Source organism: Orbicella faveolata, unplaced genomic scaffold (genome assembly GCF_042242905.1).
Source record: "Orbicella faveolata isolate gen_17 unplaced genomic scaffold, um_ofav_v1 contig_14, whole genome shotgun sequence".
NCBI classification, from domain to species: domain Eukaryota; kingdom Metazoa; phylum Cnidaria; class Anthozoa; order Scleractinia; family Merulinidae; genus Orbicella; species Orbicella faveolata.
Window position 1 is genome coordinate 13724804 of NW_028301541.1, and position 16649 is coordinate 13741452.

Here is a 16649-nt window from a genome sequence, read left to right on the forward strand (position 1 = left end):
GGCGCTTTCCACTACGCATGCGCTGTTGAGGAAAACACCATTGACCCGAGAGTCACATTGGTGGCAATTGTGCGTCTTGAGCGCAGATTTCAGTATGAGGAGGAATTTTTCAGGTCTGAGTGAAGTCTTTGCAAGGTTACCTAGAGAGTGTGTTGTTGAGCCAGCTGATCTGCGTGTCCTTTTTTGCAGGCGGGAGGTATGAAAACCTCGACGAACCAAGCCCTCTCGATCTCAGCCGTGGTAAGTAAATTATGCTTATTTTTGGCCAATAAGGACTTCATGAAGTCGAAGGGCTCGTGGCTGTTTGGCTTTCATGTTATGCAGATTTTGTTTTAAAGCACAAGCGAAGTCGACTAAAGCATTTAAGCTTATATTTGAAATTGATCAACAATTTTCAGCTGTTTGTTTGTATTGGTCTGTGTTCGAGAATGGTTGATCATTTTCTGGGGTCTGACAATACGTAAGCTTGCTTCTTAGACAATATGCGATATCGGCTTGTGAGCCCTCAATCGCTGAAGATTAATTAAGTTTATAATTAATCACAGCTGTTAACGTGTAGTGATAAACAGCCTTTCACAGAAACTAAACCACCTCTATGAAAAACAAAAATTAAGTGCCTGGAAATGTTTACAAGCACCCAGCTGTCAAGGTGAGAAACGTTGACATTTTAAGACCTTTAAAGTGCCAGTTTTTTTTTTAAAGTTTCCTTTTTCAGTACAAAGAATGCTTAATTTATTAGCATTATTTCATATAATCTTACCTCTCATTTGGTGAAGGGACATCCATTTTGTTTTTATTATATATTATAATATAGATAAGACCCTGCGGGCACTCTGATTGGTCAAAAGCCCATGTTTTATCAGAGTATAAAACATAAAAAAAGCGTGTTTTATTGTTTTTCAGCACATTACATCTATATCATAAAGCAAATGAAGAAGCCTAAGCCATGTATTACACCGTGATAAAACACTCTGGACATTTGAGAACACTCGAGAAATGTAGAAAACACTTATGTGGCTTGTGTTTTCTGCATTTCCTTTGTGTTCTCAAATGCCTGTTGTGTTTTATTGTGCAGTGTAATACCTGGCTTAGGCTTCTTTTGTTTGTTAAATACATAGATTTAGCCAAACTTAAAAGTGGAGCTCCTGGGCCGTGTTGTTTAAGGCCTGATTAAGCTAACCCAGAATAAGCAAGAATTTTCATTTGAGTTTTGTAACTTTGCAGTGAGCTTTTCTGTATATTGTTTGTCCTTCTGTTTGAGTTTGAACAATCTCAAAATGCACAAAACATAAGTAGTGAAAAACGTTTGTCTCCAAGAAAAATTTATACTTCGGTTAACTTTTAACCCTGGGTTAGGGTTAACCGGCTTCTGAACAACCCGGCCCTGTTCACATGAAGTTAACCTGACATGAGCCAGTCAGACACTATCTTACCCTTAACGGCTTCAGAACATGTTTCCAGGGCATTGTCCTGGTGGCTTCTGCACAAATGTGTAGTCTGTAACAATTATTTAGTCTTGCCTACTGTAACTTTACCTTACCCTCCCTTATTGCGAGAGGATTAGCTCTTGTACTTTGTCAGTAAATTGGTGTCTCTCCTTGTGATCCGGTGTAGGGTGAGGAAATAAGTAAGGCTCTGCCAATGTGTTTGGGTTCTATGCCATGTCGGTGGGGAGATAAGTGCAGCATGTGGGTGTTTGACTGTGTGTGTATTTTGTTCTTGTTATATTTATCTTATTGTATTACTTCTACGTTTACTATTTCCATGTAGAATAATGAGATTAATAAGTTATGATATTGGACCTACAAAAAGACAACTTTTGACAGCTTGTTAACAACAACAACAACAGATAACAACAAACTGAACATCATTAATTTCTCTAGAATATGCTATTCATCAAACATGGATATGCAAAAGTCATTCAGCGTACAATGCTTTGTTAATGTACTTAATATTGTATACTGAAGAAGTTAAAATAACTTCAACAACTGATACTTTAATTGAAGAGTTAACTATTTCTCCAGCTCATGAAAGTCAGATAATTGTTGTGCTATTTCTATTTCCTTGGAAGTAATTCCTATGAATTGTAACAGGAAGGAAAAATTTTACTGATCTCTTGACACACAATGCCTACAGCTTCCACTTAATGATATAATCACTAGTTGAAACTTTGCAGTCCTAACTTTTGACCTGCTCTAGAGGTTATAATTTCTTAACAAACAGCTTTCTAGTTAATTTTCAATTAAGGAGTGACAACAACTTTTTCTTGGAAGTAAGTAGGAAGTGTGCTAAGTGAATTTCATTTTGATCAAATGGTCTTGGTTAGAGTGTGGTAACAAATAGGGGCCTTTATGTTGTGTAGATAATTTGTTCTTGGAGGTGCAGTGACCTGGATCAGTGGTCCTGGTTCAATTTTACTTCAGATCAAATGGTCTTTGGTTAGAGTGTGCTGACAAATAGGGGCCTTTATGTTGTGTAGATAATTTGTTCTTGGAGGTGCAGTGACCTGGATCAGTGGTCCTGGTTCAATTTTACTTCAGATCAAATGGTCTTTGGTTAGAGTGTGGTGACAAATATGGGCCTTTATGTTGTGTAGATAATTATTTTGTTCTTGGAGGTGCAGTGACCTGGATCAGTGGTCCTGGTTCAAACCCTTAGAGGTGCGGTGACTCCAGATCTAGTGATCTGGGCCCTGGCCAGGATTATTGCATGGTGTTTTTGGGCAACACACTTTACAACAGTACCTCACTCCACTCAGGTGTATAAGTGGTTACCAACAAATTTAATACTGGGAGGTCACCTTGTGATTGTCTAGCATTCCATCCAGGCAGGAATAGTTTGAAATACTCCTAGTTATTTCATGCTAAAGAAACTGATAAGCTCCAGTGATATGGACCTTTTTAAAGATTTGCCCTGAGGCAGGTGGGTATACAAAAGAACACTAGGTCCCCTACTCACTTGGCCTAACCAAGAGTTTACATATCCCCAATACAGTACTGGAATGTACTTCTCATCACCTAGGAGAGGAAGTGTAGCTGGAAAGTGTTATCGCAATATGACAAAATAATGGAGATAATCTGTTACTGACTAGCATTTCATCCAGGAGGAGCACAGATACCCATACATGTGGTTACATCATGCTGTAGAAACAGTTTAAGTTCCATAAGCATTGGATACTCTGGCCCAAGCATACATAGACTACCTAATGAGATATTGAAGGGATCAATACTGGCTTCACTGTTATGGAAGTTATCTTATAGTGTCTTTTACTTGCAGATCCTGCTGACAACATGAAAGACCTTTTGTACCAAATCACCACCAAAGAGATGATGTCCACAGTCAAACGAATGGGTTACATCAACAACTTCACAAAGGTATAATTTATGAGTGTGTACCACATACACACTCTCAACACTAGATTCATTTATCATACTTTTTGTAGGAGTTGCTGCAGTGGTCTTATGGTTGACATGTTAGTTTCTAGATCTTAGATCAGCTGATCCTTAGTGAGCGCTCATCTGGGAAGCTACTGTAATAGTTCTTTGACAAAACTGTTGATTCTTATTATTCCTCTCTCTTCCCAGGAGTGTGAAATTTTATTACTCCAGATGGTACCATTTCATCCTCATCATTCCTTATAGCCCTCAGTGGGCCACAGGGCCACAGATCATACTATTTGCTAGCTAGTAATAGGCCTTGTGCATGCATGATTATGTTAGTTGTTAAAATTCACCCCCAATCATTTATAGGCAGAATTTCCTTAAAGATTGTATTAAGTGCCAGCTCTTGTGTGTTCTTTTGATCTTTGCTTCTTCTGGAGTTCGTCCATGAGCAACAAACTAAAGCAAGGCTTGGGGGTGAAATTAGCAAGTGTGAGGTAACATATTTCAGAACTCTCAAGTTGATTTGTTGGTAAAGAGTGAGATCTTTGATGGTGTAGCTGTTGTTTGTGATGCTGCGGGCGTCACCCTGCTAGGGGGTTCTGGGGGCATGTTCCCCTGGGAAATTTTGAAAAATGGAAGTAGCTAAGACGTGTTTTCGTTCATTCTGAGCAGAAATGTGATGCTGTGAAAGCAACTGTTTAGATCCCAGAATTTTCTTTTTATTGGATGATTTGTTTGGGTGAGTCTCACGCTCAATGCTTGAGACTTGAGAGCTCTGCATAAATCATTTGCATAAGGGCTGTATGATGGATCACTCTTAAGACAAAATCTTTATTTTTCTTTTGGATTTTTTAGACTACATTATGACTCAAATGTACTTTCAATTCCTTTTCAACAGTTAATTCAAAATGTGGGTGAGAATGCTAACTTTGGTTACTCTCTGGAGGAGATCATTAAATGGTAGGTGACATAATTACTCTTAAACAACACAAGCGTCAATGTAAACATCTACAATGTAGGCAAGTTCTTTCAAAATAATTCTTCTAGGTGAATGTCTTTCAGTGCCAGAAACTTCTTAACATCCAGTCCTCTGCCCCTTCCTGTGATTAGTATGGGTAATCAAATGTTGAAATTTGAAAATAAAGGAATGAAGGAATGAAGGAATGAAGGAATGAAGGAATAAAGGAAATAATATATCGCCCATTTTGGCAAAATTCTAATAATTCCCAGGCCTTTAGGTGAGGGGGAATTACATGTATTAGAATTTTGACAAATAATTGAAGTGAAGTTATTGCTTACTTTCAGTATACCATTTGATTACCTTTTTTATAATTTGTTTATTGTGTCAAGAAATTTACCACCAAATGTTGCCATGGTAAAGGTAAAGTCTGCATATGAGCCAAGTGGCCCATCAGGCCGGAGCTTATCCCGGTTTCTGTAGCATGAAGCAACTAGGAGTATTTCTACTCCCCCCTGGATGGGATGCTAGTCCATCGCAGGGTTACCCCCAGCATTAAGTTCGCCGGTACCCATTTATACACCTGGGTGGAGAGAGGCACTGTGAGAGTAAAGTGTCTTGCCCAAGAACACAGCACAATGTCCCCGGCCAGGGCTCGAACCCGGACCACTTGATCCGGAGACGAGCGCACTAACCATGAGGCCATGTTGCCATGGCAAATTTTTAATTATTTCATATGTGTGAAACTATAAATTAATGCTGGAATTTTGTGCCAACATTAAGGCTCGAGTAAATTGTTACCCATGAATGTTATTAAGTGCTCTTACAGAAGTTCTTAATTAATCTAGCAATAAGTCCATGTTACAGCTACATGTAAGTATTGTCCACATTGTTATTATTTTTAATGCTTCTCTTCTCAGTTGAAGCTCTGTATCATAATGAGTAGGTAGTCAATAGAAATATTTTCAAACTGCATTTTAACAACTTAGTTTAAGAAGATTTTGCAGGATACAAGGACAAATTATATTTCGCTTTTTGTCTTTTTAATTTGTAGCTTAATGCTGCCTCTAGTTTCAACAGCAAAGGAATTGAGAGCAGCAGGACTGAGAGCATTTCGTCATCTGTTTTCTGACGAGAAAACTCTTTCTAAAATGCTTGAATTCAGGATTGACATCTTCATTGTCAGGTAAAGTGGTTTTAAAATACTACACAATCAATGGAATAGTTAGAATTAAGGGAAGCCTGTGGAATTTTTGATGCTGAATGTGTAACATTGATATAGAAGAGGATAGTCCAGACTTAAGTGTTGTCAAAATACACATTCAATCATAAAATTACCACAAAGTTAAGGGGAAAGAATATTTCAGGGTGCAGTTTAATTACCTGAAACAATTCACTGTGAACGTAACATACCTCTAGATCCCCCTGCCAGGTGTAGGTCAGCTCTGTTCCAAAAAGCTAGCTAGAGGGTAGCAAAGCAAAGTCACATACTTGCTTTGCATGTCACATACTTTTGGCTTCTTTTAACAATGTTTCTGTTTCAGAAATTCGCAAATTGCCCAATGTCTTGTAGTTGCCTTTCACTCGTCACACACTCATTTTTGCCCTCATTACATGTCATGCATACATGTAATCCCTTTTGACGCCCTCTGGGTAAGCCCCTGTTATTAGTTCCCTCCATGTTTCTGTTTATAATTTGATGAACTGAAAACAAACAAGCTCTACACAAGGAGTTTTCCACACAGTCATGTTTATATTACAGGTCCATGGATATGGTACATGCTTTTGAGGTGGAACGTGTGCAGGCATTAAGATTCATTCGCAAGGTGTGTTAGTAAAGCTGGTTTTCATCAAATGAGTGTTGCAAAAATTGTTTACTTGGCTTGGATGAACTGCACTACAAACATAACAAGGTTGTTCAGTAGACACAATTCAGTATCATCAAGTTCATCCAAGGGTGAACATGTCATAAAAAAAAAACATATTGTGACTGGCTATCAAAGCATGGACAATATGTCGTCAGTCATTAGAGTTTTGCCACACTGTAATGCTAACTTTTGCACCCAAACTACAAGAGAGTGGGTATTGGTTGTTAAAATATAGTCTAATTTTAGGTAGTTCTTTAAACAAATGAATGGCTTGTTTGAAGATTTGTCTCTGTACTTATTTTTATTTATTAATAACAATGAAACAATACCTACCATACCTTCTGTGTTCTACTTTGGGTGTGAAAACTTGTGTCAAGGCCTATTAACTCTCCAGCCTATACTGTGTAACCACAATATTCGTAAAATGCCAAATTCAGATTATTTTTGTATCACTCGCCTATGTACCACCAACTTGCATAGACTTGTGCTCTTGAATTGGATGGAATATAGCTGAGAAAATGGTTACATAGACTGGTGCACGAGTTATGATGAATTTAGCATTTATATTACATCTTTAGAATTGTTTGTAATTGGACACAGTTTTTTATCCAGTTTCTGCAATCATTAGCAAACAAAGTAGATACAAGGAAGTCTTTATATCAGGATTGTGTGTTTTCCTTGTTAGGTGATTGCTGTTAGTCCTCAGTTGTGTCCAATGTCCATGGCAGCCACTCTTGTGTCAGTCGGTAATGATGAAGGTGATGATGCTGATAGGCTTCGAAATGCTTGTGTAGCCACCCTCTGTGAATTAGGTAATTTAGTCATTAATAAGTCTTTTTTTCCTGTGTTGTTACTAATTAGGTGAAAACAAAAGTTATATTTAGTAATTTTATCAATCCACTTGTAAATTGGAAGAAGTTTCAATGCAGCTGTAGCTTTTAAAATGCTAATTAGGCAGGTGATGACAGTTTCATCTTGATTAGAACTTTATCATTAAAATTGTTTCAGAAAAAGTACATTGTAGGTATTAATTTTAGACTGTTTAGCTCGAAGTGGATTGTGAATTTTGCTAGTTGTCAACCCATAAACCTCTGTCAATTGTCTTCAATTTCTTGTTTTTAAAGCTTTAAAAGTACCTTCTTTTTAGCGGTATGTGGTTGATAAGTCATGCACCTTTGGAAACATTTTTCTTATACTAGTTTGACTTACATTGTACAATGTTAATAGCAGTGCTCCAGTAATACTTGTAAAAGGTGGACAGTCAGTGCAGTCCTCAATTTTTTGCTTCTCAAATTGTCGTCCAAAATATTTTCATTGATTCCCAACCAGTAGATGTGCAAGTTGTAGTAGTGTTAACCATTACAAATCTCTTTGAATTGTTAATACAGCCATAAAGAACATCACAACTGCATCATACTGTGGTGGCATAAACACTATCATAAGAAATGTATTAGACTCTCAGGTATGTTGAACCTTGCAGTACTCAGGGATGGGGCCATTTTTAAAGATACATTGACAAAGATTTCCAATCAAGATTATCATATTATTTAGCTCATCAACAATTGGTTAAACTTGTAAGAGGATATGTTTCTTTTGGTTGAATCAGTCAGAGCTGTCAATAAGGGCCGTAACCCGTAGTATGTGCTATGGCTGGGTATGTTTGATGGGCCCTTGATGTTATGGGTGAACTTGCCTGTAGTTGAGACAAATCACTCAAAAGAGGACAAGTTTGTTAAGGGTGTGAAGATCAAGGCTACAGGTGACTTAATACTTAATGATAGCCGTGGAATGGTCAGAAAAGACATGTATGTACAGCCCAGTGGCGGGTCTAGGGGAGGGGCCCGGGGGGTCCAGCCCCCACTTATTTTGAGTAAAAAAAGAAGAAATTGCAGAAGGAAGAAAAGCCGGCAGGGCAAGCAAAACAACCCCCCCCCCCCCCCACCCTTAGCTCAAGGTCTATGCCACTGCAGCCCTGTTAACCCTAAAAGCCTGGTGGTTTCTAGAGGTCACCTTGCCATACACTGAAATAGTTGTAAATAACTATCATACTAGGGAAAAAGGCAAATAAACAGAATTTATTGAATTGATTGATTGATTAATCCAGGTGATCTCATCTCAACAGATGCAGAAGTTTAATGAATCTTTGATGGCCACATTACTGTATCTCTTGAGCAGCCCTGAAACAAGGCCTTATGTACGTGCTGATGTTGGATTAGAGGTATATTATGTTGGATGGTTAAATTGAGCTGTTTAATTTATAATTTCATGACGTCATGTTACATAATACAAATTTGAAGGTGATTTGATTGATAGTTTCATTACGTGTCCAACTTTTAAGTGTACAATAATTATTGGTTTTTAGCTTTGTTTTTAACTGTTTACTTGTGTAATTACACATACAAGTATACCTATCCAGTAGAAACACTGTACAAATCTTATATATTTCTGGGAGAACTTGACAATAGAGATATATGTTGTTTCTATTAATTATGTAGTAGGCTGACCCAGCAGCTGTCCATGAATTATTATTAGTCTTCAAAGTAGACCTTGCAGAATAGGACAGTGTATTAAGTCATTGCTAACTACTTCTGGCTCCTTGCCCTGGATGAAGAACAGTAGGATTAACATAAGCTTGGATACAGCTTTGGAGACAGCATGGCTGTTGGATGTAGCGTAGCCAAGTGATTACGGTGCTGGACTTCAAATAAGGAGGTCATGAGTTTTAGTCCCACTCTCTCATATCTCCTTGGTCAGTTTTCAAATAACCAACTGGTCTGTCTCCCGCTAGTTGGGATTTTTAAGCTTATTGTGTTTATTTGGAATATTTGTTCCTTTCAGTTTAAGTAACATGCCTGATAAGAAGCGCATTGACTACTATATACATCAAACATTTAAAGTTTAACATTTTTAAAGAAATGTTGGTGTTATTTCTTCCAAACCTAACTTTTTGAGGCTTATATGTACAGTACATCTAAATCTAAATCTAAATGTTATTACATCGGGAACATCCAGAGGACATCATGCCAACTCTAAAACTACACCAAAAACAATAATAAAAATTGCAATTAAAAATAACCTAACAAGTTCACTTTTAGAAATAGAGAGAGATTGACTGGTAACAGTTTCTTTTGGGAGTTTGTTTCATTAAGCTATTGTCCTTGGTCACATCTTTTACGTAATAGAAATTTGTTTGTTTTTTAATTTGTAGTCCATTTTAGCTCCATTTACTGATCTTCACTACAGACACAATCCTGATACATCAGAAACACATTTAAGGTAACAATACGCAATGGTTAAGTAATTGATTTTCCATTTATGCGTGCTCAGATTATTTGCTTGCATATTAGGCTGACAGTTGCAGTACATGTAAGTGGCTTTGTTGCAGTTCAGTTGTACCCTGGCTTCAATATAAATGGAGTATTTTTCTTTGTTCAACTGGTGTATGGTACTAATGAAGGAAAATAACAGGTTGTACTGAGGGTATGAACCACAACTTACAGCACCTTTTAAGACTTCAGTGCAATCTTGAACGTGTTATCAGTTAAAGCAGTAAACAGTGTGCACCATTGGTGGATGTGTGGGCTGTCAAGTGACCTACGATGTAATGCTTAGTACACTTGTCTTGTGGTTGGAGTGACACAGGTCATGGCTGGCATCATTTAGTGTGCAAAGAAAGTCAGGATGTCCAATAGTGGATTTTCCTGTTGAGCTAATGGTTCTGTCCGTCACTCTCCTGAGTTGCGAATGAAGTTTCTTGGGAGAATGTTTTTGAGAAAATTCTAGTTAGAGTTTGCCCAAAGGGTAAGCAGGAAAATTTTGCTACTCTTCTCCCACAATGTTTCTCTTTGCCCATGAGTATAAATGGGTACTAGTGAGCTGCTAGGGTCATGTGAAGGAATGCTGAGGTTTAGCCTTCCATGGACTGGCATCCCATTCAGAGGCAGGGACAGTAATACTCTTGACTATAGTTAATCACTGCATGCTTTGAAAACTAGAATGAGCTCTGGCATTGTAGGCCAGTTGGCCTAAGTGTATTTTCATGTAGGAAGCTAAAGGCAATCTGGGCTAATTTAACAAGCAACATTCTTTGAGGAAATTAGTATTTAAGTATTCCAATGTGCTGAAATTTTAGCTGAAAAAACCGCTGTGACTTGTACTGGAAATAATGAAAAATATAAAATATGGTCAAGCATCTGCTAGAATGTGTTGAAAATCTCCTGTAATTGTTAAGCATCTGCTTACCTCCTATTCACACTTAAGTGGACAGTTTTTAGGTCCTGAGGGTATCCAATTGCAGGAGGTTTAACTTTAAATTAAAAATGTACAACAGATTACCAAATTAATCATTGAGCATTGAATTATTTTGCCCTACTTACTGATTGACAAAATGTCTTTGAGTTTCTTCTGTTGATAATTGCAGTTTCTTTCTCTTTGTTTTAAGGGAAGACAGAGCTGGTCGGTTACAAGCTAGTAAAATGGCCATTGTGACAATTTTTAGATCTTGGTCAGGTAAAATAAATGACTTTTAGGTATCAGTAGATTTGGCACTGTTGTGCTAACTGAGGGTACTGTTAAAATTTGGAATTTTGTTTCTTTTGTGATGTACATTTTGAAGAACACCGCTCTAATATTTCCAGAGACATTCTTTATTCATTGTTTCACTGTTTTACTTGCACTACTTATGATATCACTTTCCTAATTTGCATAAAGCAAAAACGCCGATATCTTTAAAACGAAAAAAGATATCCCAAAAAGGAAAACGTCATTCTTCCTTATTTTGAAAACCTTTCAAATAAGCAGCTGCCCACCACATATTTTTCAATTTCATAGGCACTTTAATTAGCCTGTTCATGTTCAGCAAGTTTGAATTCTGATGCTGACCTTTGTTTTTGTAACTTTGTTCTTATTCTAGGTATTATCAGCCTGTGCCGTCCTGATGGTAAAGGAGTTCAGTCACTGCTGGGAGTTTTTTGTTTGCCAAACTCAGATGTTAGGGTAACAACTTAATATTTATATGAACACCATCATAGCAAGGGTATACAGTTGTACATAATATATGTATCCTGACTGCTTTTAAAATAGAAACACACCAAAAGCAAACACCCCAAACTCTTGCTTGATTTTCCTTTGGAATATAATATTGGGCAGAATTGAAACTCATCACATCTACTGTATGGGCATTTTTTGGGACACCTTTTGTAGCTTTGTTTAGAATAGTGAAGGGGGGATGGGGGGACAGTCTGTTTGTGGAAAGGGTCACTTTGAATTAAACGAAATCCAAGCTTACATGTTGCACAATTGGACTTTGTTGTATGTAGCATATCATTGTCCTTGATTTTGGTCCAGCTAGGTGACATAGCTTTTTCACCTGTTGCTCATACACCTGTTACACCATTGAACCACTCTAAAACAGCAGTTCTTGTCTTTTGTTTAAAACCTTATTGAAACCCTTGCATGACCTTTTGGTAGGCCTTTAATTAAACATGATGTGCTCTAGTGTAACCAAGCACCTTTAAATTGGACAGGCTCCTTTAACTTTGTAGCAGACTTAAGCTATTGGTATGTCTTTTAACATGGCGTGATTCTAGAGTGACCAAGGCCCTATAAAATGTACAGGCTCTTTTAGCTTTGTAGCACACTTTACCTGTGGATCTAATAACCCTGTGTTCTTCTGCTCGTAGAAAGGAATCATGGATATCTTGTTTGAGATCTTTCAGCTGAAGGAGCCTGATTGGACAGATGACTTTCATATTGCTCTTCTTAGTGTTGGTAAGATTAAACAATTAAAATAATGCACTTTTAATTATTATATCTCTCAGTTACTATGTGCACTGTGATTGGTCAATTGAGCAGACCATATTCTGCTGTACGGCCTGCTAAAATGTAAAGCTTTTTTTGTGATTTATGGCCAAGAGTTTGTAACTTTTATAGGAAGTAAAAGTTTAAACCTCTCTTTTGCTTTAAATTGTGTATTAAAACATGCTAACAACCTCACAATGATTTCAAATCAACTTGTTTTGTTTTTGATGTGCGTCAGAAATTTGAAGCCATTCTGCAGAATTAGAAATTGTTCCCGAACCCGTCAGACACACAGTCTGCATGCGAGTCAAGTGGCCCATCAGGTCGGCACTTACAGTATATGCAATTTCACTAGCATGAAATGACCAGTGTGGGAGTATTAATTTTCCAATCTCCCCTGGATGGGATGCTAGTCCATCGCAGGGTTATCCCCAGCATTTGATTTGCTGGTACCCATTTATATACCTGGATGAAGAGAGGCACTGTGAGAGTAGTGTCTTGCCCAAGAATGCAACACAATGTCCCTGGCTAGGGCTCAAACCCAGGCCACTCAATCTGGAGGTGAGCAAGCTAACCATGAGACCACCATGCCTCCACAAGAAACACAGTAGAGCTATAATAAATATCTTACTAAACTCATCTTCTTGGTACGTACTGTAAGTTGTGGAATGATACTCATTTTTCCCCCTTCAATTTATGGCCCGCACGCTTCACACTAGGGCCATAAATCGCAGGGGGAAAAAACTGAGTCTGTAACTTGCAGTATGGACCTTAAACTCAGTTGGTACAGTGTAAGAGGTATAAGATACTTCGTGGGGGGGGGGGGGGGGGGGGTACTACCAGAAAAGTTGGGTGGGGGTGTGCAGTCCGCTTCCCAAGACTCTTACCCTACTTATGACTAGAAGCTGCAATATTCCCTACCCTATTTATTATCTGATACCCTTTTTTATGACCTGACCATTAAATCAAAACCTGTTTTAGACCTGTGTTATAATAAGTTCCCTAGTTCAGACCAATGTTAAATTACCGTAAACATAATATGTGAAGGGCTTTTGTTAATTTTCTTTTTGATAATGATGAAAAAGTGGCTTCCTCTTAAAAACATACCCATATCCATGTGGAGTCCTCCAAGGTTCGGTCCTAGGGCCTATCCTGTACTTACTTTATACTGCACCACTGGCTGACATTCTACGGTACCACGAAATGCAATTTCACTTCTACGCTGACGATACTCAGTTATATATCTCTTTTTCAACAAACAACGATGTCGAATTAACTAATGCAGTTGGAAAAATTGAGGAATGTTTGTCTGATCTTGACAAGTGGATGTCTCTTAACAAGCTAAAACTGAATAAGGACAAGACGGAACTTCTTTATCTATACTCGAAACACAACCCGCAGCAGTCTCTACCACCAATCCGTTTTGGTCAAGACATAATTCAGCCATCTCAATTTGCTAGAAACATCGGTGTGATATTTGACAGTACCATGACTATGCTTCCGCATATCAGTTCTATTTGTAAATCAGCCTCTTATCATCTGCGCAACATCTCCCGGATAAGGAAATTCTTATCTACGAAAACCACCGAGATCCTGGTCCATGCTTTTGTGTCTTCCAAACTCGACCACTGCAACTCTCTTTTGTACAATGTACCGAAGTGTGCTTTAAAAAAGCTCCAGTCTGTTCAGAACGCCGCTGCCCGACTTATCACCTGTTCCCGAAAGTACGACCACATCACTCCAATACTGAAAGAATTACACTGGCTTCCTATTTCTGAACGCATTAGATTCAAGATTATGTTACTTACCTTTAAGGCTCTTCATCAACAATCTCCTGTCTACATTCAAGATCTAGTAGCGTACTACCAACCTTCCAGAATCCTCCGATCATCACACTTATTACTTCTTAACCCCACAAATTTTCACCTGAAGACATATGGTTCTGGAGCTTTTGCTGTTTCCGCTCCTGAACTCTGGAACAGTCTACCTGTTTCTATCCGCTCATGTGACAATCTAAGTTCTTTTAAATCTAAACTCAAAACTCATCTTTTTAAGAAAACTTATTATTCTTAGCGATTTTTACTTTCTATTACTTTCTTAAATGCACATTTTTAATTATTAAGATTAGTACAGATCATTTTGGCAAATTGTACAGCGCCTAGAGCAGGCATGGATAGGCGCTATATAAATATTTATTTATTATTATTTATTATATCAAGGCTGGAGTGCAAAAGCCATGCCCTACAGAGTGTATTTATGACCAAAATGGCCAAAATAGGCTAAAATCAATACTAACCCTATTTATGACCAAAATGGCTGAAAATCCATACCCTTTGGGGCCACACATACCTATATAGCTCATACAAGGGAATACCCTCTGCCCTCCCCCGGTAAGGATACTACCCCAAAAGAAAGAGAAAAGAAAATCAGTTTTCCTGCTTATCACAAGCATGTGTTGGTCTAAATTTGAAAAGCAAGTTATCCTCATGTAATGATTATTGTCAAGTGCATTTGAACTGTTACAAAGAGGTGTTACATGTAATCAATATTCTAATGAGAAATGGTACTTGAATGTTATGCTTTTGAAAAGGTTAAAAGACGAGCAGAACATTTCAGTAAAAATAATGAATATTAAAAATGCCTGCATCAGCGGTATAAGATGTGTGATGGAAATTCCTAAATAAGTTCGTCATATTTACACCTTTCAGATCCTTGTCAAATGCAAGATAACTGGAAATTATCTGAGGGGTTTGTTGCAGAAGAAGCCAAAGCACTTTTGCCACACAGGGCTACAGGAAGGTACATTTATCTCTCTCAGAGTGCTTCTCTAAGTCATCTGTAAGTCAATTATGGAATCCAAAGATGATCAGGATCTTGTTTCTCCTCACTGTAAAGCTAACAGATAATTTGCTCTCAACTGGAAAATGTGTATTTCCCTTGCATTCAATTTAAAATGGTCTGAGATTTTATTCCCACAAAGTCTTTATTGATTATGGGAATGGAAACTGGGGGAGGTTTGAAAAATTAAGGACCAAATTTACCTAGCATTTTGCAAGTGATTGTTTCAAATAATCAGGCGATTCTACTCTAATAGTGGATTAACTGAATTTTTTGTGGGGTCGAGCCACACATGAAATGGGTGAGAAGAGAGGCATACATATATGTATGCATGGGATGACAGGTGACATGATGCTGACAACGATTGCCTAGGAAATACTTTCTTAAGGTTACTCCAAACCTTCGTGGGGCTACTTTTTCTAAATTTTCTTTTTTCCAACCAAATTAAAGTTCATTATTCAAGGCAACATTTCCAAAAAATGAAAATAAAACATTAAAAACGTGCACGAGTTATTGGGAAAAAGAGGTTTTTTTTAGTAAAAGTTAATAAACCTTCAAGGTGTCATAATCCCCAAAAGGCATGGACTCTTCAGCGACCTTTTTGTAGAAAACAGCTTAATCCAGAGATCATATATCAAATACTGTCAATTTGAGATTTCATGTCTGTCAAGAGTGCCTTTTTGTAATCATGCTTTGGCAATTGCCCCTCAGTTTCTTTTTGTTTTGTTGCACATCGCTTTTCTCCATTTTGCCCTTTATTGTTGACCACTGGCCTAACACGTATGCGTCTAAAACGTGTCTGTAACACTATCGCTTTACCGCGAAGCTCAACTTTCCTCACTGTGAACGCTAGGGGTTCTGTTATTTCACTGGCTGGCGGCATTTTGAGTTGACATATCCCTCTGAGAAGGCGAGACATGTTTATAAATCTTTAAAAGGCGAAAACCTGCACTCGTTTTTCAAGAGAATCCCTCCTCTTTAAATGAATTAATAGGGTATGTAGAATCGACAGTTTTCCTTGAAATTTGGCCAGAACATTCACTGATAGATACGAAACAAAGACATGTCGGCGAATTCTGTTATTGTAAATACTTTTGTTGTGGCGGTCTCTAATGCAACACGTTATGTGAATTTTTCGATAGTGGAACTTGACAGATCTATAAAAAGATAACCAATAGAAATGAAAGAAAATGCTGACACGTGTTGAGAGATTGATGCTTTGTGATTACCACTGCACAGTTATTTTACATCAACGATCGTATTTGATACCAAATTAATTCGCTGGAATTTCAGTCGGCTGTTTTTGCGTTAACGGCTTCTGCCGCCTTAGGGAAGTAGTCGACAAAAAAGAACATATGAAGAAGCTAGTCATAAAAGGGGATAAGTGACGATTTTGGTTGCTTTTCTTTTTTCTTGCTCCAAATTAGCTGAAGTTTTGCATGTGGTCTTCAATGTAATAAAAAAATGTGGTTCTGTATTTTTGTCGCTGGTTTTTGCTTTGTTTTTGAGTTAAAACGTAGGCAAAAAACTTGGCTTTTCCTAGCCATGTCTTTAGGAGTTTATTTGTTGAACAGCAAACAGGCAGACTGTTTATAGTGTATGAAGTCAAAACCAAATCCCACAGCATATAGAGCGGAAATCTGGGAACGGATTGTTTACACCGGTTATTGTGACGTGAACACAACACGTGAATCGATCGAGCGTCAAACGAAATGCCATCAAACAAAAAAGAGATGTGCCGCATTAGAGCGCTGTCAACTAATATCTTAAGCATTGTTTTAAAGTACCTTGTGTGCCTACCTG

The 16649-nt window shown here is 37.8% G+C and overlaps 1 protein-coding gene across 3 annotated transcripts in view; it reads left to right on the forward strand.

Annotated features, from left to right (window-relative positions):
* Positions 1-10: 10 nt before the first annotated feature.
* The window catches only part of LOC110046818 (rapamycin-insensitive companion of mTOR-like), a 43026-nt gene continuing 26387 nt past the window's right edge, over positions 11-16649 (forward strand). For all 3 annotated transcript variants that reach the window (XM_020752534.2, XM_089286700.1, XM_020752535.2), the window contains exons 1-14: positions 11-113; positions 190-240; positions 3277-3374; positions 4282-4343; positions 5396-5527; positions 6104-6167; positions 6895-7021; positions 7598-7671; positions 8332-8427; positions 9418-9485; positions 10651-10718; positions 11122-11204; positions 11891-11978; positions 14717-14807. In XM_020752534.2, coding sequence (XP_020608193.2) covers positions 95-113; positions 190-240; positions 3277-3374; positions 4282-4343; positions 5396-5527; positions 6104-6167; positions 6895-7021; positions 7598-7671; positions 8332-8427; positions 9418-9485; positions 10651-10718; positions 11122-11204; positions 11891-11978; positions 14717-14807 — 1121 coding nt within the window. In that variant the 5' untranslated portion in view covers positions 11-94. The remainder of the gene's footprint in view (positions 114-189; positions 241-3276; positions 3375-4281; positions 4344-5395; positions 5528-6103; positions 6168-6894; positions 7022-7597; positions 7672-8331; positions 8428-9417; positions 9486-10650; positions 10719-11121; positions 11205-11890; positions 11979-14716; positions 14808-16649) is intronic.